General features: G+C 38.0%; 4 protein-coding genes across 5 annotated transcripts; all 4 read right to left on the reverse strand.

Annotated features, from left to right (window-relative positions):
* Positions 1-290: 290 nt before the first annotated feature.
* Positions 291-4180, reverse strand: pvalb9 (parvalbumin 9). Its single transcript, XM_061705466.1, has 5 exons — positions 4156-4180; positions 3109-3176; positions 1234-1366; positions 822-931; positions 291-469 (listed from the first exon to the last, which is right to left on the reverse strand). Exons 2-5 carry the CDS (start codon positions 3167-3169, stop codon positions 444-446), a joined length of 330 nt encoding a protein of 109 aa, XP_061561450.1. The 5' UTR covers positions 3170-3176; positions 4156-4180; the 3' UTR covers positions 291-443.
* On the reverse strand, positions 3121-9864 carry LOC133417612 (parvalbumin beta-like). The gene is made up of 4 exons (XM_061705467.1): positions 9798-9864; positions 8631-8763; positions 7627-7736; positions 3121-3176 (listed from the first exon to the last, which is right to left on the reverse strand). The coding sequence occupies exons 1-4, from the start codon at positions 9856-9858 to the stop codon at positions 3121-3123; spliced, it is 360 nt and encodes a 119-aa protein (XP_061561451.1). The 5' UTR covers positions 9859-9864.
* Positions 9865-12130: 2266 nt separating this feature from the next.
* Positions 12131-13879, reverse strand: LOC133417610 (parvalbumin, thymic-like). 2 transcript variants are annotated; one of them, XM_061705465.1, is made up of 4 exons: positions 13590-13879; positions 13369-13496; positions 13176-13285; positions 12131-12337 (listed from the first exon to the last, which is right to left on the reverse strand). In XM_061705465.1, the coding sequence occupies exons 1-4, from the start codon at positions 13599-13601 to the stop codon at positions 12309-12311; spliced, it is 279 nt and encodes a 92-aa protein (XP_061561449.1). In that variant the 5' UTR covers positions 13602-13879; the 3' UTR covers positions 12131-12308. The 2 variants fall into 2 exon arrangements, with proteins under 2 accessions (XP_061561449.1, XP_061561447.1); XM_061705463.1 differs by having other exon boundaries at positions 13369-13501.
* Positions 13880-19611: 5732 nt separating this feature from the next.
* LOC133395263 (regulator of G-protein signaling 9-like) lies at positions 19612-22604 on the reverse strand (the record flags this gene model as incomplete). The annotated part of the gene is made up of 2 exons (XM_061664022.1): positions 19612-21072; positions 22117-22604. Coding segments are annotated over 2 exons (651 nt in total), but the record flags the coding sequence as incomplete, so codon positions are not given.
* Between the last annotated feature and the right edge of the window lie 421 nt (positions 22605-23025).

Below are 23025 nucleotides of genomic sequence, written 5' to 3' on the forward strand. Positions count from 1 at the left end.
TTTGCAAAAAAGAGATTCCCACCATGTTAAATCATGAAATAATTGTGGCTAATCACAATGTTTTGGTTAATTTTCACTCATGACACCAACACCTGATTAACTCCAGAACTATTCAATCAAGAAATCCCTTAAACTACGTTTTCACGGCATTGTGCATAAACAATACTACAACATTAATCGTGGCAATCTAGTGTTGTAAGGCACATGACCAGTAGTATGTATCGGTACCAACTTTATATCATACGACAGAGAGACCACACATTTCATTTCTTTCATTGCCACAGGTTTGAAGGACAGACTTTAATAATTGTTGTCTTTTAATGGGGGAGGGCCAGACATTTAAAGATAGAATATCGACTAAAATACAAGCCAACCAAATAAAAAAAAAAAAAAAAAAATCAATGAATTGGAAGCAAGAACTGAAGAGATCCACATGCAGGAACTCAGGACAGGACCATCATTTGGAACTCTATAAAGAAACAAAACATTGCGAAAATAACAAATGAATTTTTTTGCATGGACAGTTACAGTATGAGCATCCTAATTCAAATGTCCTCATGTAGATACTGTGGGCTGAAAATGTTCCAGGTGATCTTAATGGCTCCAAACAAAAAAAAGGATCCACCAAAAATAAAATCTGTATATTTTATTTAACGAAACAGACTCAACTGTACTGCATATACAAATTTGTCCAACATCATAAATAATTTGAAAGGTTTAGTTAAACTTCACTGCTTCAGGAGAGCAACCTGCAGGAAAAAAACGTTTTCTCTCTCACTCGCATCGAAAGCTTGTTTAGCTGCATGAAATCAGATACTGACCCGCTGCTCCGATCCTGCCATCGCTGTCGTCATCCGCTGCTGACATGAAGCTTTTGGTTTCAGCCTCGGTCAATGTTCTCGCTCCGGGGAGGAACCTCTGCAGGAAAAACCTGCACAAACACAAATGACACCCCTAGATGGTAACAAGATGTGTTGTGTCGATATTTGAAATAGAGGAATTCATAAGGACACGCCACTTTGTCAAATCACGATAAAACACCAAATGCTGAATTATGAAACACAAACCCCATAATAACACTTACACATTTATAATCCACGTGGATTACAAATGCATGGCTTTAATACAGCTGTGTGAGTTATGAGGTAATCTCTCTGTCATGCACGGGCAAACATTGTACTATCAGTGATGTGAAATAAATAAATACAACTGAAAAGCAATGAGATGTCACACTTGAGCTCCGACTCCTCTACGAAACCGCTGTTGTCCTCATCGAGGATCCGGAAGACATTCTGGACCTCCTCGGGCGTCTTGGAGGAGAGGCCGCATTGAGCGAAGAACTTCTTGTAGCAGAATGAGTCCGGAGCTGCAGAAATACAGTGGTGCCTTGACATACGACTATAATTCGTTCCCTCATCACACTTGTATATCAAGTCACTGTTCCCCATTGAAATGAGTGGAAATGCCATTAATAGGTTCCAGCCAGCCCCCCAAAAAACATGAAATGTTATGTTTCAATAAGGAAAATGGCCCTCTATAATGTTGTACTTTTAAAAACATACAGTAATTATATTATTAAATAGAATCTAAAGACTTGAACAATTTTTGACACGTTTTTGCTTCAATTCAATGGACATAGTGCTGCTCCTTCTAGTGTGTCCGCCTTGACCACCGGGGTGCAGTATTATACACTCATTGAGACCCAAACGAGTAAGCGTCATTCTGAATTCCACTCATGTTCTAGGCAGGACACGCCCTCTCCCAGGCCTGCCTAGAACACGAGTGGGATTCCTAATATCGCTGCAGAGATTTGGACAGCTGCAATAATATTAGTCCTTTTCTCGCAGAAAATAACGAATATATGCCTGTGAGTATTGTGGTATTGTCTGTCTACATGTGTTGCTCGACTGCTTGTCTTCAAATATGTATTGTGCAAAGGGTTTTAGCACCGTGACTATTGTTGCCAATCGTTAGTCTTTCAATGGCGTTTTCTATTATGTGTTTGCAATAAACTAACAGCGGGATTCTGAAGGCAATGTTCTGTGGTTGTTTAAAATATGCAACGAGAAATTGTCTTTGTTTTATGTTTAGCTTGACCGTAAACGTCACCTGGGAGCGGCTTTAAAATGCTTGAAGTTTCTTTTTTGAAGAATTGTTGGCTACCCGCCGAGTGCTGCTTATTGTGACGAGTTGAGTTCACTGTCACAATACGGTGCTCGTATCTAAAAGGATTTGCTCGCAAGTCAAAGCAAAAAATCTGCCCGACGGAGGCTCACGTCAGAAAAAACTGCACGCCGGGTCAGTTGTATCTAAAGGCACCACTTCACATAGATTTGATGATGAAACACAGAAGAAGAACGTCAATAATAATCATAATAGTATAATGTTTTGCAGAGGATAAAGAATATATGCCTGTGAGTGTTGTTATATTGTCTATCTGCATGTGTTGCCGCAGTTTGTATTCAAATCAAATAAGTTGCTTGTAGGCTATGACTAGCTATGTCAGTGCTCATTTTGGTATGCCGTCTATAGTGTTTCCCATTACATGATAGCATTAAGCTAGCTGACTTTTGCAACGCAACGTTAGGTTAAGTACACATGAAATTCTCTCTGTTTTATGTTTTGTTTAACAGTAGACTTCTACTGGGAGTGGCAATAAACAGCTTGAAGCCTCTTTTTTTTTTTTTTAAGAAGAAGAAGAACTGCTCATTATCGACCAAACTGCTGTTTGTTGTGAAGTTCAATAACTAATAAGTCGCGTCACTCGTATATTGAAGTACCACTGTATATGAAATAGTTTGATAGAGGAGGCCGATAAAGTGAGATAGAAAAATGCCTGCGGCTGCTGGCCTGGGGGAGCTCTATTCCCCACTCACTGTTTTTTTTTTTTTTATTATTATTTTTTAAAGTTTAGCAAAGTCATGCCACCAGCAAAACACACGGGATGATTGAAAAGCTTTTGCAATCATCTGGAGGTGGAGATAAGAGGGTACTTTACAAAAGTGAAAGCCGGGGAAAAGATTACAAACGTCTTTAATTTTCTTTGCTGAGGTCATGGAAATCGAAGATTGATCTGTCATATATTATGCTTTGGTATGCGTGTGTCACCTTGGCAGTCTTTCACAGCATTTTCAATGTCTTCTGCTGCGAGGATGGACGTGAGGGACATGCTGGTTCTGCAGGGTGAAAAGAAACACTGAAAATTTGACACAGTTGATTTTCTCACCTTCTTCACGCGTTCGGTCATAGTCCATTTTTCATTCACTCTAGACTCCTTTTTTTCTATTTAAAAATTGAGTTTGATGTTTTCATGCAGTCTGTCTTAAAGGTCCATGGATATTATGACTACATCTTATGCCTGACTAACCAGGCTAATTGACTAAATTGCCCCGTGGGGGCTTTTTAATTACACATTGGTTATTATGTTAGGAGGGATTATGGCAGGGTAAAAGCCAGGGATGGGTTTCTGCTGTATATTTAATATACTACGAATCCAGATTGTCAAAGTAGATGCAACACCAAAATGAAAAATGCCAATTTTATATGTTAAAACACTCATCGACCACAGCATTACATTGCAAAAACTGGGGTTAAAATAAACAAGAAATAAAAATAATTAAATGAGGAATATATTACTTAATTTAAGGCAAATTATCTACCAGTTGGACAGGAAAATTTGACTTCGCAAACAAACAAACAAAAAACACTGGTGTATTAAAGCTAGTGTATAATTATGCTACGGCATTTCTTATTTCCAGCCAAACTTACTCATACAGACAATGAAATCTCAATTTAAAAAATGTCTAAAAACTTATTTGGATTTTTAAAGAAAAAATAATTCAAGCAAGTGAAGTGTTCTGCCTGGTAAGAAGAAATATCTTGGCTGACAGAGAACAAGCATATTTGAAATATTTTTTATCTTGGTTAGCTTTTTGGTTTTGGAGTGTAGGTACACCTTCACAGTCTAATGCTATGCATTACGAGAGCTGTAATTATAATAATCCTCTCTTTTCTTGTATTGACACTGTCAGAGAGGTCCGAATTGAAGTACATTCATTATTGTGGGTACATGTAGTGTTGTGCCCTCCCTTTGAAATGGAACGCGCATGTCTCTCACCTGGCCAACACCCGCGTTAGAGCGGATGTGCGACTCACCTCTGTCAACTGGGTGTCCTCTCAGGTCCAAAACAACTGCAAATAACTCTCGGAGGTGCCCCCTGATATCTGCCTCACTCTTATGTACTCTGATGGGAATGCGTGAATTTCCAACGCTGGTTTCCTTCTACCTGTCCGATTCACTTTAACTTTTTATAGCCGCTGCTCACGCTTTCCTTCAGCTAGAACGCGAAGGGGTTTCATCCAATCAAGTTTTCTTCTGCGCTCTCCCCCTCCCCCTACCCCTTTCCCCATCCTCCATCCCTTCCTCTCTCTGCATGAGCACACGAGAGCTTACACACATATCACATCTAATCAAGTCTCTTTAATCTATACATGATGGGTGGGCAAACTTTTGTGCTCAAGGGCCACATTGGAACATTTAAAATGGACAGATGAGGTAAAGATGTGAGATGAGGTGATGAGGTAACATGCGGATGAGGCCAAAAGAAAAATGTACATTTCGGTAAACATTATTTTCAAATAAATGATAATAATAATAAATACATAAAAATACCAAAAAACTTTAAAAAATAATAAAAAATGTAATCATCATTTGATGTTATTATTTTGTATTTAATTACCCAATGGTGTAATTTAAAATAATGTAATCATATTTTTTTGACAATAAATCAATTAACCCATTATGTAATGGAATAAAGGAAGGATTTTATTTTTTTAAAAATACATTGGAGTGTAAGCTGAATTTCCCATTAGGGAATACAATGAGTATGATCAAATTAAATTCAGAAAAGAAAAAACGTAAAACAAGTCATTTCTATTAATACAATTAATTAATTACAGTTTTATTCTATTACTTGTAGTTAATTTAGTCAGCGTTAAATTGTGAATTATTTGACAAAATAATTAAATGAAATGGTTTCTTTTACTTAAATTAGTTATTATTTTTTACTATAGATGAATTACCCAATTATTTAATGAGAAAAAAATCAAAGTAAAACAAACAAATATGAACCAATTTCAGTTAAAACAACAACAATTTACAATGAACAAATGAAGTGAATGAATGAAATGAATGAATGAATGAATAAATGAATAAAAATAAATAAAAGTGAAATACGTAAAATACTGTACTTAATTTTAATAATAAAATAATAATTCATGGAACTTTTACGTTATTAATTATAATTAATTCAATTATAATACACTAACCAATTATTTAATACAAGGAATACAAACATGGTACACATATACGTACATTTGTTTTAATTTATAATGTTTTTTAAACACATTTCCTTGATATTACCTATATTTATTTGAGATAAATGAGGGGAAAATATTAAGTTAAAATATTTCAAAAGCTATTACAGGGGTCTTGATCGTGTAAATGCTCAGTTCCGTGGATTAAAGAACGATACCAAAAAAAATTCACCGGTCGCAGCACAAATGGAAGTTCTTTCCAGGGATTTTTAATTTTTTTTTTTTTGGGTGGGTGGGGGGGGTGATTACACCTGGTTACCATGACAACCAGCTACTTTCTCACTGATGGGTTCCCTCTGGGAAGCCAACTTCATCTCTAGCGGTTTCAGTCAGCATTTCTGTCTAATGCAACACAGGTAGGGGAAGAGAACCAAGGGAATTAAGGTCATTATTTTCTCCATGTTCTTTTCTTTCTGGGGTCTGATGTGTCAGCACTGCCAGTCGTACTGTGTGTACCACAACAATGTGTTCATGTAATTAAGGCTAAGGTGTTATTTAGCAGAAGCTATGATTAAATCAATAGGCTTTCATCAATTTTGTAAAAAGAAAATTAGAGCGACAGTACCACCTGGTAATCACAAGCTGAGCAATCGCGACGGCCATTTCATTAGGCACACCTGCATCATGCTGTAAGATCCGACACAAGTGCTGAATCAAATTCAAACATCTGTATTTACTTTGATAATAATGAAATCATTTCTTCTTTGTCGGAGGTGTTTTCGGTACTTTAGAAAGAGTTCTCTTTATAATGTAGTAAATGGGATTCTATTATGCAATTTCATTGGTTAGAAAATTATTTTGTACAAATAATATCCTGAACTGGTTGCTAGTCTAGCGATTTCCAACCACTGTGCCTCTAGAAATTATCCGGTTATCATTTAATTGCTACCAATTTTGAGACTGACGATTGTCTTAGACAATAGGCATCTTTGTTTTAAAATTCTATCAAAAAGTGCAGGCTCAGCAGCATGTCTTAGAAAGTTCAATGAAGGGGGTTTCTATGTAAATGAGCCCCACCACTATTTGGTAACAGTGGGGAGGGAGTTTCCCAACGCCTCAAAAATAGGCAACAGAAGACTTACTTGGTTGTTAATTTTCACACTTGATGGCATAAAGACCACCGACAGACACAGTATTGAAAAAAAGCACCTTTATTGTTTTCTCATCGTCCGTCTGATTACCACAACAGTTGCACCATCACTGATCTCACAGTCCGCAAAAGTCACCGTACATCAACGACGCCAACAGGAGGTGAAGCGCCTCAATTTGGCTTCACAGGTCAAGGGCCAAATATAAAAAAAAATGGAGATGAAGGGAGAGAGTGAGAGAGGGGAAGAGGCGAGCATCTGGGCTCAAGTTGTTCCTTAAGAGTAGTCAAGTAAGAGGTTGGTCAGCTTGTTTGTTTAACACTTGACCAAAACTAAAAACTCTGGGGAGAGACGGGGGGGGGGGAGAAAGAAAGTTGAATTATACTCTATGCTCTCATCATTTGAAACCAACAAATCTGGAATACAGATAAATATTTTTTTATTTTAACAATAAAATAATCATTCATTCTCATTTTCTGTTATTATTCAGAGTTAATTAATCAACCAATTATTTATTAAACCAAATGTTTTATTTGCAATGAATCTACCAACCAAATATGTTTAAGAGAAAAATGAACAAATACATAAAAGAAAAATGAACAAATATATGAAAGAATTCATTCAATTTGAAGAAAAATAGAATCTGTCAATTTTATTGCAATTAATTAACCAAATATTGTATCAAAAAAAAGTTAAATATATGTGTCCAATTGTTTATTTTACTAATACTTTTTATCACAATATTTAAATTTGCAGTAAATCAATAAAACATTTATTTAATTTGATAAATCGGTAAAAAAGAATGTTTTCAGTGTAAACCACAGCAAACGACAGTATAACTGAACTCTACCGCATCGTACTTCGAGCTGTTTTGGCTATTTTGGTCGAACATTTCATCTACATGAGTGAGTCAAAATACTGGAAACCGTAGGTATGCTGTAAATTCAGCATTATTCTGAAACGCAATATTTGTCTTGAATTACTCATCATTAGTTTGCGCAGATGGTCATACATGTTGTTACTGATTGGTGTAAAATATAGGATAAAAAATATATATATATACTGTATATATAGTGTATTTTGATTCCAATTATCATTTTCTTTTACCCCATCGGTGATTGACTGGGGAGTTCTGCGAGGACAAAGAGAGACACGTTCTCACCCTCAACTCCGATCTTGCCGTCGCCATCAGTGTCACCGGCCAGGAGAAACTCCTTGGTCTCTTTGTCAGTCAAAGTTCTGGCACTAGCAGAGAAGTTCTGCAGGAAAAGCCTGCACCAGGGCCAGAGACAAACAGTGAGGATGAAGGTCACATCAAAGGCACCTTTGACTTTGTTTTCATTTTTAGTTCTTCACCATGATGATATTGGATGTACAAGGAGTCCACAAAGTCTCCTTACAATGGGAAAAAAAATATTATAAAATAATTAAATAAAATATGTTTAAACAGATTTGTTTAAAAAAAAAAAAAAAAAAAGTCTCCACACCCCTGTTCAATTGCCAGATTTTTGTGATCTAAAAATTGAGACCAAGATAAATCATTTTAAAACTTTTTCTACCATTAATGTGACCTAGAGTATAACATGTACAACTCAATTGGGAAAAAAAGAGAAATCTTTCAGAGTGGGGCAGTAAAAATAAACTAAAAGTGTCACACCCTCTTATAACTGGGGATATGGCTGTGTTCAGGATTAACCAATCACGTTCAAACACGTTGAAAAATGAAAATCTTGAAATTATTTATCTTGGTCAGATTTTTGCATATCGCAAAAAGTGGCATTTGAACAGGGGTGTGTAGAATTTTTAAATCCACCGTTTTAATCACATTATAGAAAAAACTATTTTTAAACTGATGGGTATGTTCTCTTCTAAGCATGTTCAATGTACATTTTTAACTCAACTACATGATGATTTAAATGATTGATGATTTAATAATGAACAAAATAACGCATCCTGTATGGCAAATTCTTAAAGGTGACAAACATAAATGCAAATAATAATCCGCGTTGGTGCCAAGGTGTTCAACACCCAGCCGTTCAAATCCTCTCAGATGTTGTGCGGAGCTGACATCATTCTGATTTCAAGACACACGATCCGAGCACAACAAGGTTCTGAGAAGTTGAAATCTAAGCCGAGAGAGGGAGGGAGGGATGAGGGGTCGCCTACTTGAGTTCTTCCTCCTCGATGAAGCTGCTCTTGTCCTGGTCAATGACAGCAAAAGCCTTCTTGATGTCATCGGTGGACTTGCCGGCCAGACCGACCTTGGCAAAGAACTCTTTGTGGTGGAAGGAGTCGGCAGCTGCCAGGAGACACACACGGATGGATGACGGACATTAGTGACGTGGCGCTCACACACGCTGCCTGGTTGACAGGTGCTCGATCATCTCCGACTATTGCATGTTGACTGCATTTCGTATTACACGCAGCTTTAAAATCACTGGGATTTACACTACAACATACATATTCTGACACTGAAATTACATGTACAGTTAGTAATTTTCTATGCAGGGACATCACTGTCACTGGACATTTGATTATGTACACTTACACTATGGCTGGCCATTGGAAAAGCACACACTGCTCTAAAATTGGGTAATTAAAATATATTCATTCATTCATTTGTATTCATTTATCTCATAAATAATATAATCATATTTTCTATTCAAATAATTTATTTTATATACAAATTGAACAATTATTGATATATTTCAATAAATAATTGATTATTAGATTTTTTTTTTTTTTTAAGCCTGATTCAATGTGTCATTTTATGTTTTTTAATGCATGTATGTGATTATTATTTATTTATCGCATGTGTCACTGAAATTGATGTCCACACAGTCATTATGGGATACCTGCCCCTTTAAATAACCCTGTGGTGCTTTCAGTGACGTTTCGACCAGCATTTTGTCTTTCTTCAATGGAGGCTGAGAAACTGGATTGCGGCAGAATACAAATTTACACTTGCATAATTTTCATCATATTTTGTGTGTGGTTGGTCGCTGTCAAGCTTAACATGCTCACACTATCATAATGAGATGCAAAACCTTTTCAGAAATTTCAAATTATACTAGTTACAAAATACACAGTGAGCTTGCTTAGATGCGAACATTAGCCAAAAATGTCCACCCTGTCATTGTCCACCCTGTCAGCAATGCTCACATATTTTGCTCCGGCATGTACAGTACATTGTCTGCTTGTAGTCAATTTACAAAATGTGTGGACATTTTTATTTTTATTTTTTTTGTGTTGGATCGCATTGTGCAAGTGTAGTTAATAAAGTGTGCATCTTGATTTAAGGCTCCCATGTGACTTCATCATCAGAGTTTTTACCTTGGCAAGCAGCAAGGGCTGCAGTGACATCAGAGTCACTCAGAATTCCAGCGAATGCCATCTTTAACTGCGGGAGCACAGGATAAGAGAGCAAAATAAAACAGGATGGATGTGCTAATATGTCGATCCAAGTAACACAGTTATATGCATGCATCAGGTTCACTGGAAATGTTCCTCGCAAAGACGAAAAGGTAGTCCAATTTCTCCAGAACAAAGAAGCGAAAGGCAAAATAAAAGCCCCGTGGTTGGATGGTAGTTCTTAACTTTGGGCGTTGCATACGTCCCATCACATGAGGTTGAAGCTCGTAAAGCCACAAGCTACAGTGAAACTCACCTTGATGTTCTATCTCAAAGACTCGACAGGATTCACTGAAAAGAATCTGCTCACTGCAGTGGGGCTCCGTGCTCACATCACATCAACTTATATACCTGCGCTCCCCTGAAATTTGATGCATAGGCCGAGTAATTGACACGGTGCGCAGTGCGGTCCAAGCAGACGGTAAAAATGTGTCCAGTAGACAGAGCCGTTCTATTTATGTGTTCATTAAATGAAGATGCTTAAATGGTGGGCCCATGTGGAGTGTGAAGGCCCATGTGAAAAAGTGCTTGATATTGCATGGGGCTAATAATACACACGGACGGTTTGGGTGAAACAGGCACTAAGGCCGCGTCGTCTAACTTGACACAAGCGCAGCGGGAGATGAAGGTAAATTTCGTTTGGCGTAAGGCCGTCATGTCGACACGTAAGACAGCTGGGCTAGTTTGTTTGGTATCATAGCAACCGACTCCCTCCTAAGTCAGGTTTGTCCACAACGTGCGCCTCAGAGCTTAGTTCTATGCGTGACATCTTAAATCAATGTATTGCAGGCTCGGTTCTTGTGTCTACAACGTACACACTACTGCTCCATACCAAGACACATACACACTGGATGGATGGATGGATGGATGGATAGATGATATCTGCAGTGTATTGATGTGAATCACACGATGAGCTCCAGTTGTGACGAGAGCAGAGGGACTGATTCAAACACTGCGATTCGATTGGACATCACCACACCTCGATGCTTATGTGCCTCAGAGCAAAGTCTGCCAGCTTTTTGATTTTAATCAATAGTCCCACATCTTACGCCCATTCAATTTGTCCTTATGGTGATGAAAGTATTCGGGCTGCTACTTTAGGAAAATAAATCACCGTTCCTGCAGTAAAGGCTGCACGCGAATGTGAAATGAATGACTGCCTTCACACTGGCCCGAGTAGCAGTGTTGATGTAACCCAGCAGTGCTTTATTTATTTATTTATTTTCAAAGCTTCCCCTTTAATAATGAATTATGTATTTGACAAGTTCTGCAGGTGGAATCGACTGAGACGTCTTTAAATTTCTCCGCGTTGACACTTGCCACGGTCAAGCGAGGTCTCTCACCTTGAACGACACGGGCCTCAGATACTGTAACTATTCCTGCACCTACTTTAATATCCGTGTGACATTACAAATATCCTCGCAGAGCAGCAATTAAAGCACATCAGGTGTCTGTAATTTAAGCACAGTGGGGATAGCGCGCCCCCCCCCCCACCAACATATTGAAATCACATGCACATACTTAACACATATGCCGAAATAAAACAGAATACAACTTGACTACTTATATTCATTTAGTAATTTAACAATGCAGAGGACGGATCGTAGTCATCTCATTGCGTTTGTCCGGTTGCAAAGTTGTGAGAAAGTTTTAAATAAAGGGCTCATTAACAACAGGAAATGTACTGGCACAGAACTGCGGTGCCGCCGGCCAGTTCTCCGCAAACCAGTTTGAGGCTGGGCCAGAATTCAAGGTTCCCAGGTTAGACTGTGCCAAAGTTGTTGCGCTCTCAACTGCACACCACACCGATTACAGTCAAGATATGTCTACTACTACTACTGTACTAGGATCAATAACAAGAATATAAACTATATGATTTTTATAGCGGCATGGTGGACAACTGGTTAGCACATCTGCCTCACAGTTCAGTGGTCGTGGGTCCATATAGTGTGAATGTGAGTGGGAATGCTTGTTTGTTTGTATGTGCCCTGCGATTGGCTGGCAAACAATCTGGGGTGTAGTCCGCCTTTTGTCTGCAGTCAGCTGGGATGGACTCCAGATTCCTGCAAGCCTGAGCAGGACAGGCAGGCTAGAAAAATGGATGGGTGGATATCATTTACACTCCATTTGATGGTGATTTCCAAGATAATCTATAAAAACGTGTATGATGCGTCCATGCGCTTTGGTCATAAAGCAACGTCCACTCCATACTACATCTAATAAATGAATAACAAATACTTTCGGTTTGTGAGGGAGAGAAGTTTCTTTATTTAAACCATAACAGAGAGGATCCATTTATTTATACGCTTGCAATGTTTTTCTACTCGACACACATACAATCTCTTCTTGTTTGCTGTCATGAGTTAACATTATAAAAAGAGGTCCACCCTGAGTTCATTACCATCCAATAAAACCATAGCAATAACACTGCTCTTAAGAAGACTTGACCAGCGCGGAAAACTCTGAAATATAAAGCAAAGAGATTAAAAAAAATGTAGTATTGTATATAATCTTATGATGACGTTCATAAGAAGTGAGTTAAACAGTAATATTCAAATCACATTTTTGTGCACAGGCAAAACCAATGCTGTTATGAAGGCAAGTAAAGAATTTGGAGTTAGCTGAGGAGCTTCATCTAGACAAAAGTCGTCCTTTGCCTCCATTTTGTATTTATTTTTTACATCTGCAAGCAATGCAAACCCTTTAAGGGGGCGTCAATTACTCACAGATTCTTGCTCTTTGCAGCAGGGCTCGGTCCCTCGATGTCCCACAAATAGTGGGGGTTTACTGCTCTTGTTTAAGGTTAATGTAGCATCTTGCCATTCAAATGTTGTTATTTATCTGATTTGTAAAACCCTATAAAGCGATAACTTGTTTTGAAATGGGGAAACTCGACCTTAAAATGGCAAATTTTAGCTATTTTTGTGTATGCTATTTCTGGGTAATAAATCAATACATATCTGGTCTTTAAGGTTATTTTCTAGGTTGGAACTGGAAGTGTGCTTTATTCTTCCCTTTGACATTTATACAACATAGACACAGAATTGGTACTTAGAACTACAGTTTCACTTCTTCCTATTTGTTTTTGTATGTTAATAGTGATATGTGATCAATTTGAGACTGGATGTTCCTTCTGTTGGTTAATGACATTGTATGGATTTATTGTTTTGTTGTAACTATATTTATTGAGCATTTTTGTTTCCTAATGCATGCGCTACACTGAACTGGATGTTTTAGTCTTGTTTTGGGAAGATTGCAGGCTCCACTCTCTCAAAATAAAAAAATCTATTTATCAACTACCTTCCCATCCAATCTTCCCATCACCGTCAGAGTCCCCCTCGAGCAGGAAGGCTCTGGTCTCAGCGGCAGTCAGAGTCCTGGCTCCTTTGGAGAAGTTCTGCAGGAAGAGTCTAATGGCGAAAATATCAATGCTTTTCATAGGAAAACACACCCAAGAGAAATTAAAAGCCAGAAACTCAGTAATGAACTCAACTGTAACTCATCCTGCTCTATGAAGCCACTTTTGTCCTGGTCCAAGATGTTAAAGACCGTCTCAATCTCAGTTGGAGTCTTCTTTGATAAACCCACAGCTTTAAAAAACATCTTTGGATTAAAGGAATCCTTTGCTGGAGTAAAGAAAACAAACAAATAAGACCTTAAATGTTGGCGCTGGCATCCTAACAGCAGCCCAAAAAGAAAGTGATAAGCTCTTACCTTTACACGCATTGATAGCAGAGGTAATGTCTGAGACAGCTAGAACGTCGGTAATGGCCATGATGAGTCTCCGTGACTGTTGTGGTGGATGTCGCAGCCACGGCGGTATGATGTGTGACCGCTGACGTGCAAGAAAGAAACCAGGCAGCGCAGTGAATAGGCTTCACTCCCCGCCGGGTGTCAGAAACCACCAGCGACCTTCTGTCCGCCGTCACCTGCAGCTGACCACTTCAGACATGATTAACGTACGGGCTGACGCACCAAGAAGATGGAAGACATCGCAGAGATGGGAGGAAGTCACATACAGTACGTGCAAGTCACAGGTACGTAAATCTCAAGATTTTGCAAAAAGTCCAGTTCAATCCTCACTAAATTTCAAGCAAGTCAAGTAATTACTTGGGATAAGCAAGTCATAAGTCAAGTGAGACAATGTTGCTCAGTCACAACATACACGACTCACACAACTACACAAGAAAATACTGTAAACTCTTGTTAACAAAAGTCTAACAAGGAACAGAAACAATACACAAATTTGTCTTTTCGATAACATCAGTTATCAAAAATATATATTTTTAAATTATACTGTGTATATATATATACTGTCTGTAGGGTAAAAAGAAACGTAATTTTTTTTTTTTTATAAATATATACTGTCTGCAGGGTAAAAAGAAAGGTAAACTTTTACGTGCCCCCTTAAGATTGAGGTCTGGCGATCAATAAAGATACGTTTTCTTTTGTGGAAAACTAATTATGAGGTTTTTTTTTAAACCTATTCAGTGAAATAGATTAAGTGCTTGTAAGTCACTGGACTAGCGACCAGATCGGGGCATAGTTTGCCTTTCACCCAAAGTAAGATGGGGTACGCTCCAGCTCCCCATGACCTCATGAGGACACACGGTATATAAAAAGGAGATGAGTGATAAACTTGGTGCATATGGAAAGAAATTAATACAATTCAATTCAGTCTCATTCAGTGGCTCCTTGCCACTCTCATAATCACCCGTGCAGTATTTCCACAGTTTGTAAACATCCTGTTATTATCCTGGCCTCTGTCACAATCAGGACGCGGTTTCCTTGTCGCCACATGTTACATTTAGCATATGGAAGCTGATGACAGCAGGCGGCACGTGTTTAGCACATATGCCTCACAGATCTCAGGTTAGGGGTTCGATTCTTGGCTTCAGCCTTCCTGTATGGCGTTTGCATGTTTCCCCCTTGCTTGCGTGGATTTTCTCCAGGTACTCTGGCTTCCTCCCACATTCCCAAAGCATTTTAGTTTTGTTTTAGATTCTCAATTGCCTATAGGTGTGAATGTGAGTGTGTGTGCTTGTTTATCAATGTCAATCAGATTAAAAAAATAATCATAAAACAAATAATAAACACGGCTGAACGATAGTTTGTATGTAAAAAAAAAAATGTAAGTTGGGTCACTTGTATCTCAAGGCTGTTATGCCTCATACATCCAAGTAGCACAAAATAGTGTCTATTTATTTTTTTTTTTTTACAAATGAGCTGCTGCTTTTGGGGGCAGCACGGTGACCTAGTGGTTCGCACATCTGCCACACAGTGTGTCAATCTGAGGTTCAGGGTTTTGAATCTCAGCTCTGGCCTTCCTGTGTGGAGTTTGCATGTCCTCCCCGTGCTTGTCTAGGTTTTTTTCTCTGGGTACTCTGGCCTCCTCCCACATTCCAAAAAACAGGCATGTTCGGAAGACTCAAGACTGTCAATAGGTGTGAATGTGATTGTAAACGGTAGTTTGTCTATATGTACCCTGCGATGGGCTGGGAACTCGTCCCGGGTGTACCCCGCCTCTTGTTGAAGCTCAGCCGGGATTGGCTCCAGCTCACCCGTGGCCTTAATGAAGACAAGCGCTACAGAAAATGGATAGATGGAACTTGTATGAAATCCAGTTAAATTGTTCTAATAAAAGGCTCTCTGTTATTGATTTCAAGTTGGTCAATAGGTCACATATGTAAAGGCATGTCAGTTACAATTTGGTTTGCAATGCAGTGTTTTCCATGCCATGTGTGAGGCAATAATGGATTGAAGCGAACGCTACCGCGTCACGCAGGCGACACGTGAGGGCCTCTGGCTCGACCACACGGTGACGTGAGCCCCGTTTCCTCAGGATGGAGCTACGGTGCGACAGGCCGAGGAGCGGAGCGACGACAAAAACATCCTCTGCCCCCCAACCGTCGGCCTTGAGCCTTTCCTTACTCCCGTGCTTGTTTTCAGGAAGACCACTCTTCCTGTGTGATGGATGAGATGAGGAAAAAAGGGGGATGGGACAGAGGTAGAGAGGGATGGATGGCAATTCGCACTTTTTGTTCTGGTGGTGTATGAAGAGATATGACTACGTTTGTGTTGGTTGCACAATATGCAGCTGTATTGGTGAGGAGACACTTGCGAAACAGGGAGTGGTGTAGAGGTCATTTTGAGACTTGAGTTTGGAGCTGTGCTTTGTCTTGGAGCCATGAGCATGTCATGAGATCAAACAGAGGTATGAGAACTTCATTCATAAACAATCTTTCCTTGTGACGTACTGTGAAAGGACATGTTTGTTTCATGCAAGGGTGGGCAAACTTTTGTGCTAAAGGGTCACATTTGATTTTCAAATGGACAGATGGGCCAAGTCATTTGTCGAAAGTATGCATGTAAGATGATTTTAATAATAAAATAACACGCCACTCTCATTTTCAAATGTTATTATTTATAATTAATGTAAATATATATATGTTGTTATTTTGCATACAATTATTGTAATATTAAAACAATACATTTTAATTTTTTATTATTTATTTACAGTCAATTAAAAATAATTTAACTCTTCAATAAAGTAAGAAAACAATAATGCATGTTTATTTATTATTATAGTTATTATTCACGATGAATTTATTATAATTAATTTACCCACTGTTAAATACAAAATGTAAAATTGCTTATTTCATTTAGATTTTTCTATTTTGTGTAAAATAGTTTAAAATAGTTCATTCAATTTTAATAATCATAATAATAATAATGATGCATGTTCATTTGTAATTTTACTTATGTATAATTTAATTATAAGTACATTATCAAATTATCATAAAAATAAAATGTATTATTTGATTAATACGGTATGTTTGCAATGTATGTAAATTGTTTACTTTAGTGATAAAACAATAACTTTAAAATTGTATTATTTATATGAATGTAATTATGATTATTCAAAAAAATTCATCAAAAAAAGGTTAATGTACGAATATCTATCTATTTTATTACTTACAATAAATCAATTAACCAACTATTTAATGAGATTAATGATTAAAAAAATAAATAAACTGAATAGTTTTTAATCAATGCGTTTTAGGGAAAAAAATGCTAAATGAATCCACCAAATGTTGTAGGACTCTTGATAGTGTAAATGCTCAGTGGAATTAAATTCAATTAAACAACGTGGTGAGTTGCATGTGGCTGTACTAATCTCACCCTTGGTTTAATGAGACGTTTAAATTTGTGTTGCCTGTTAACTGAGGTGCGACTGAAGTGCATCGTTCTCTTAGAAAATAATTGATTAACAATTCAACTTTGCATTGAAATTGCCTGTATGAAGTACTCAAACAGTTCGACTGTGCGTGCGTGTGTGTGCGCACACAAATGTGTAGAAACTTCATAATCAAATTGCGTAATCATTTTGCTCACGCATTAAGTACATTGTTATAAGAATTCATAGATTACAAAAGCACTTTTATCACTGGTTTAATTTGTTTTGGTTTACCAAGAATTGGCATTGATAGTAATACACATATTGTATTATTATTTGATTTATGTTTGTCTGTGAATGTACTCTCCTCTAGTGGTCGAAAGCTGTGAAAACATGTTGCACAAAATGCAGAACTAAAATAAAATGTAATCTAATCTAATAACTAATCGAATGAAATCCAACACAAAAACGAAAATGCTAAAAATGTTTTAGATTACTAATTTAAGTGTATATCAATATTATTGAAGGTAGTGAAGATGTAGAACTGCCCTGCATCACACCGATACTATTAACGTTTTTTATATTTTGATTAACTAACAGTTCTTGGTATGATTCCGTACTACTGCAACAACAATCATGAATATATTGCTCAATTAAACACTGACATGGCCAATCATGACATCTTTATATTAGACCAGGGGTGGGCGAACCTTTGTGCTCAAGGGGCACAATTGATTTTTGAAAATACACAGATGGGGCGGGTCGTTGGTAGATGATTTTTTAAATTGTAAAATCATTTATTTTAATAACAAATTAATAATTTGTGCAATTTCTAAGGGTGACGTTTGTAATAAAATTTAAATGAATACATGTATATTTTATTTATTTATTTAACCAATTATTTAGTTATAAATGTATATGCATTTAAAAAAAAAAAAAATTCAGATCATTAAACCAATTTCAGTATCTCATGAAGACAACCCAAGTAAATATATAAGGCAGTTTCTAAACAATAATTGCATCAATTAAGGGGGGGGGATACAAATCTACAGTATCTCACGTTTCTTTTCACTTCGGACTCACTTTTGTTGCCAGTAGTTAGACATTGATGGCCGTGTGTGGAGTTATTTTGAGAACACAGTAAATTTAAACTGTTATACAAGGTGCACACTGACTACTTTACATAGAAGCAAAGTGTCGTTTCTTCAGTGTTGTCCCATTAAAGGTTTTAATCAACTATATACAAAAATGTAAGGGGTGGACTCACTTTTCTGAGATATTGTATCTGACCTTCTGTGAAAAAGTAATTGCCCCATGAAACTATTTTTTTCCCTTAGTAAATAAAAAAAACCATTTAGAAACTGCATTTTGTATTTACTTGGATTGTCTTTGTGACAGAGGAAATTTGGCTTGATGATGCAATGCATAAATCTGATAAATATGCAAAGAAATTCATTCAATTTCATTGCAGTGTATGGGATCTATAGCAGATATTAATTAGTCTTTCTGAACTTCCATGCAGCCACTCAGACTGAAACCAAAGATTTCTCACTCGTTCATCTGACATTTGGATGCTTGACGAGGGCTATATCAGATTATGAGCAACTGAGACTGAACCCATCCATCATGAGTCCAATGTGAAAATAGAACGTGAAATACAACAGGAACATGCCGTATGACATTAGTACTGAAATAGTGTACTGTTGTCTTGGAGAAAAGCTTGGGCTGTAAATTCTGCCTTTCATTGCAGAATCTTTCACGTTCTTATGGAGGGAGCTAGAGATGGACCATTGCTAACTTCTGGTAACAACATCCTGATGCTGTCTGAGTGTGTCAAGCAGAACTCCAGCATCAGTGATTTTGTTGCCAGAGGGAGGACACAATCGGCCAGGTCCAACTAAGAGTCCTGGGCAGTCCCGGGCAGTCAGCACCAGCCTAAACACGATCAGAAGCACTAGAAACCTAAATTCTAATATTTGGGCCATGAAATTGTGCACATTTATTCCAAACATTCTATTATTTTTAATTTTTTAACATTTCCCTTGGCCGCACTGCTTCCAGTACGTGTATGTGGCTGTTGGATTTATTTTGTCCAACTGGATTTCAGCCTCTGTGTTGCCATGTCAGTGTAATCTGCCCAGGGCCTTCAGAATCAGTTGTGCTGGCCAAGATAACTTCAACTACTGTATATTACCAATGGGACTGTTTGAATAATTACATAAATAATGCAATACTAAAAATAATAATATAAATAGAAATGTGAATAATGATAAATTATAAAAAAAATAAAACAAATTTAAAAAGTACATTTTAAAATAATACAAATATATGAATTTAAAAATACTGATAAATTCAACAATCATAATCATCATCATTAGCCATCGACATTAATATTATTGGAAAGATATTGCTATCATTATTTTCAAATTCCCATGTATTTAATCCCTTCATTTCGTTATACATTCATGTACCATTAATTTCATATTTTTGTCTTATTTGATTGGCTCTGAATGATCGACATTGGCCCTACTGTCTCCTAGTGAATAAAACAAACACATCATCAATACAGCTCACCTTAAGACACAAGTTATTTATTTATTTATGTACTCATCATTGAGGCACTTGACACAAGCTGCAGAATATACCCGTCCAACACCACGCCATTTAAATCAAATTTCACATTCTTCAATCTGTAAACATGTTATGATAAGCGTCGCTCACGCCAAGCACCGAAACGTCGCTACGGTACAAAAACAGCATCGCATACAAAACTAGGTTTTGCTAAAATTACTTCACGACATACACAAGAAACCGTCTCAATGCTGCATGTATAGACTACGTCCATTGAAAAACGTGTACAGTGAACGTCCATTTATTGCGGTGGATATGTTCCAGACCCACCCACAATAGGTGAAAATCTGCAATATTGGGAGGCCATATAAAAAAAACTGTAATAGTTTTACCCCTCCCACATACTTTAAGAACATTGAAATTTCAATGAAACACTTCCTAAACATATCCTAAATGTATCTAAACACAAAAAAACTAACTGTAAGGAAAATACTGTACATATTGAGATGTCTATAATTAGATACATGCACGTGCCTTTAAGAAGCGGGGCCTGTTGGCCTACGACGTCCGCAAGTCTGCGTGTGAACGTCTGGGGAGAGCTGTGGACGACAGCAGCTTCTGCACGAGTGTGCTTATGTTTTATTGCTCTCACTGACTGAAAAGCACATCAGTGACTGTGGCTGTCCTTTCCCACATGCGAGGGCATTACAGTAAGTAAGTATACTGTAAAATCCCATTTAAAAAAACAAAAACCATCGCTTAAAAATTGGCAATATATAGGGGGGCCTGAACAATAAAGCACAATATGGCAGTGGAACCCTGTACCTCCACATTTTCTTAGTTATTATCCAAACCCCTCACAAAAATTACTTTAATTTTTGTATTCATTTTATTTAATCATCTTAGTTACAAAAAGTAAAAACTCACAAAATAGAAATGTTTTTCATTGGACAGGGTATATTTTAAAAACATGAAGGCTAAAGTTAAAAGCAAAGGGCTCAGTCCAAACGTTGTCTTTGGCATTTTATAATTGTATTTTCCCCTTTTCTTTTTTTTTTGTTTACTGACATTATTAGTCGGTGTAAGGCAAAAACTAAATAAGGCGTATACTAATCAATAAGGCTGCACTGGGGCTACTCAGAATTAGGTTGGAACGGGAACGCTACCATTTTTCAGACATTCAAACAGCAGACATTAGAGGGCACATTTGATCATATTTAAGGTGGAATGCTGTGAAGAAAGCTCAGGAAAAAAACCTTCAGTACCTTTTGTTTTTGTTTTTGTTTTTAGCCAGTCCCATTGTGAGGGGTGAGGCTCTCCCAAGGGCAGATGATCTCCTTGGCCCCCAAAGATCCCTGGGAGGCGGCTCGAGTGTCCTCTTCCTCGTCCTCAGACTCGATGGGGTAGATCCGACATTCCGGAGGGATGTCCACCTTGATCTGAAAAAAGCTGCCGCACGAAGACAGGGATTAATGTGATAACTCCTCTCGACAGTTATTCATGATAACCGCCTCGATACGATGATACAAGTGACCCGTACGAGATACAAGCCGTCCTTTGGCCAATTTTTCGCTTTGACTTGTGAGTAAATATTTGAGATTGAGCGCTACGTGGTGGCGGTGAACTCAACTCACTTCACAAAAAGGAGCGGTTTGTGAGATAGTACAAAAATAAGTCAAAAAGAGGTTTCAAGCTGTTTAATGCCAATCCCAGTTGAGGTTTACTGTCAAACTAAACATAAAACAAAGAATTACACACTTTGTATTTATAAAAATCACGTCGCTTTGCTTTAGTGGCCTCTGTTTAGCTTAAGGCTAAAATCGATGCCAACACAAATAGATGGGCTAATGAATAGCATCTTTGTGGCGGTGTTATAACCCTTTAAGCAACGGATATTTGAACACAACCGGGGGAGCAACACATGTAGACGTACACTATAACAGTACTGACAGAAATATATTCTTTATCTAGTGCGAAGAATGACATATTACTGAGGCTGAAAAGTTTTGATCACCAACTTCAAGTATAGCCATGTCTGTATTATATTGGTGGCCAAGGCACATACAACAGAAGGAGCAGCGGAATGTCCATTGACTTGAAGCACAAAATGTGGCAAAACCAGTTTAATTCTTTACATTCTGTTTAACTATGTCATTACTGCATTTTTTTTATAAAGAAAATATTATAAAGTGCTATAAAGTGCTCCCTATTAAAAAACACATTACGACATTTTTTGTTGGGTTTTTATGAGGCTGGAAATGATTAACAGCATTTCTATTCATTTCAGTGGGGAAAGATGATTTGAGAAATAATCCATAGACAAAAAGAAAAGTCCACAACACACTCAGTTATGATTAAGGCAATTGTTCTTGTTGCCATTTCCAGTATCAATGATAAATGCCTCCCTACACAATAGAAATAATAATAATAATAAATAATGCAGTCTGACTGCAAATATTCTGATGATAATCTTTGTAAATGCTTTACACTCACTTGCCACGCTTCCTGGGCGGGGCCTGGCTGGAGGCGTCCGGACTGATTGGCTGGATGCGCCCGCTGGCCCCGGCAGCAGCGTGGCACTTGGGCGACAGGCTGGCGAAGACGGCGGAGGGGCCGCCGCCCACGCCGCAGCCTCGCGTCAGCAACCGCCGAAGGGAGAGCGCCACCCGCGACTTGCACGTCTGGCCGGGGACTTGGACCGTCTCGCCGCCCCGCTCCGCCTCTACACCGGTTTCCGCCCGCCGCTCAGAGCCGGAGGTGCTGTCCGGGGCTACGCTGACTGGCGACGGGCACGGGGCAAGGATGGCGAGGGAGGGCGAGGCGTTGGGGAAGGGGGAATCGGTGAGGCCGGAGTACACGGCCAGGTGGGGCACCGGGGTGGTGAAGCGGCATAGCTGTGGGATCAAAGAGACAGGAAGGTTCAAGAGATTACATATGTTGCCATTTAAATGGGAACGATAAGGGCTAGGTGATTTTCTCAATCAAGTCTATTTGGCAGGATGATTTTTATTACATTTTTATTAGTCTTTGGATTTCAAGGCATGTCCCCACTGATGTGCACTGCTTGCACTAACAACATAGCTGCGAACAGAGTTGAGCTAGTTTACAATAGAACAATCAGTACAGTACGTTCCACAAAAAAAAGAAAAAATTAAATTAAAATAAAAAAATATCAAAATCTGCGATGTAGCTGGGGCTATATTGCCCAGCCCGAGACGTAATTATAGTAGAATAAAGAGCAAATGAAACATTTTTACAGGAACATGAACGTTGCAGTTTGTAGGTACTGGTTGGACAGAAGGCAAGGCACATCACAATGATTTTGAAAATAAATGGATATATAAATAAATCCAGAACTGTATATGATTTTTGCTTACGTTTTTCCATCAATAGACTCTTCAG

The sequence above is a fragment of the Phycodurus eques genome, chromosome 19 (genome assembly GCF_024500275.1).
Source record: "Phycodurus eques isolate BA_2022a chromosome 19, UOR_Pequ_1.1, whole genome shotgun sequence".
Lineage (NCBI taxonomy): Eukaryota > Metazoa > Chordata > Actinopteri > Syngnathiformes > Syngnathidae > Phycodurus > Phycodurus eques.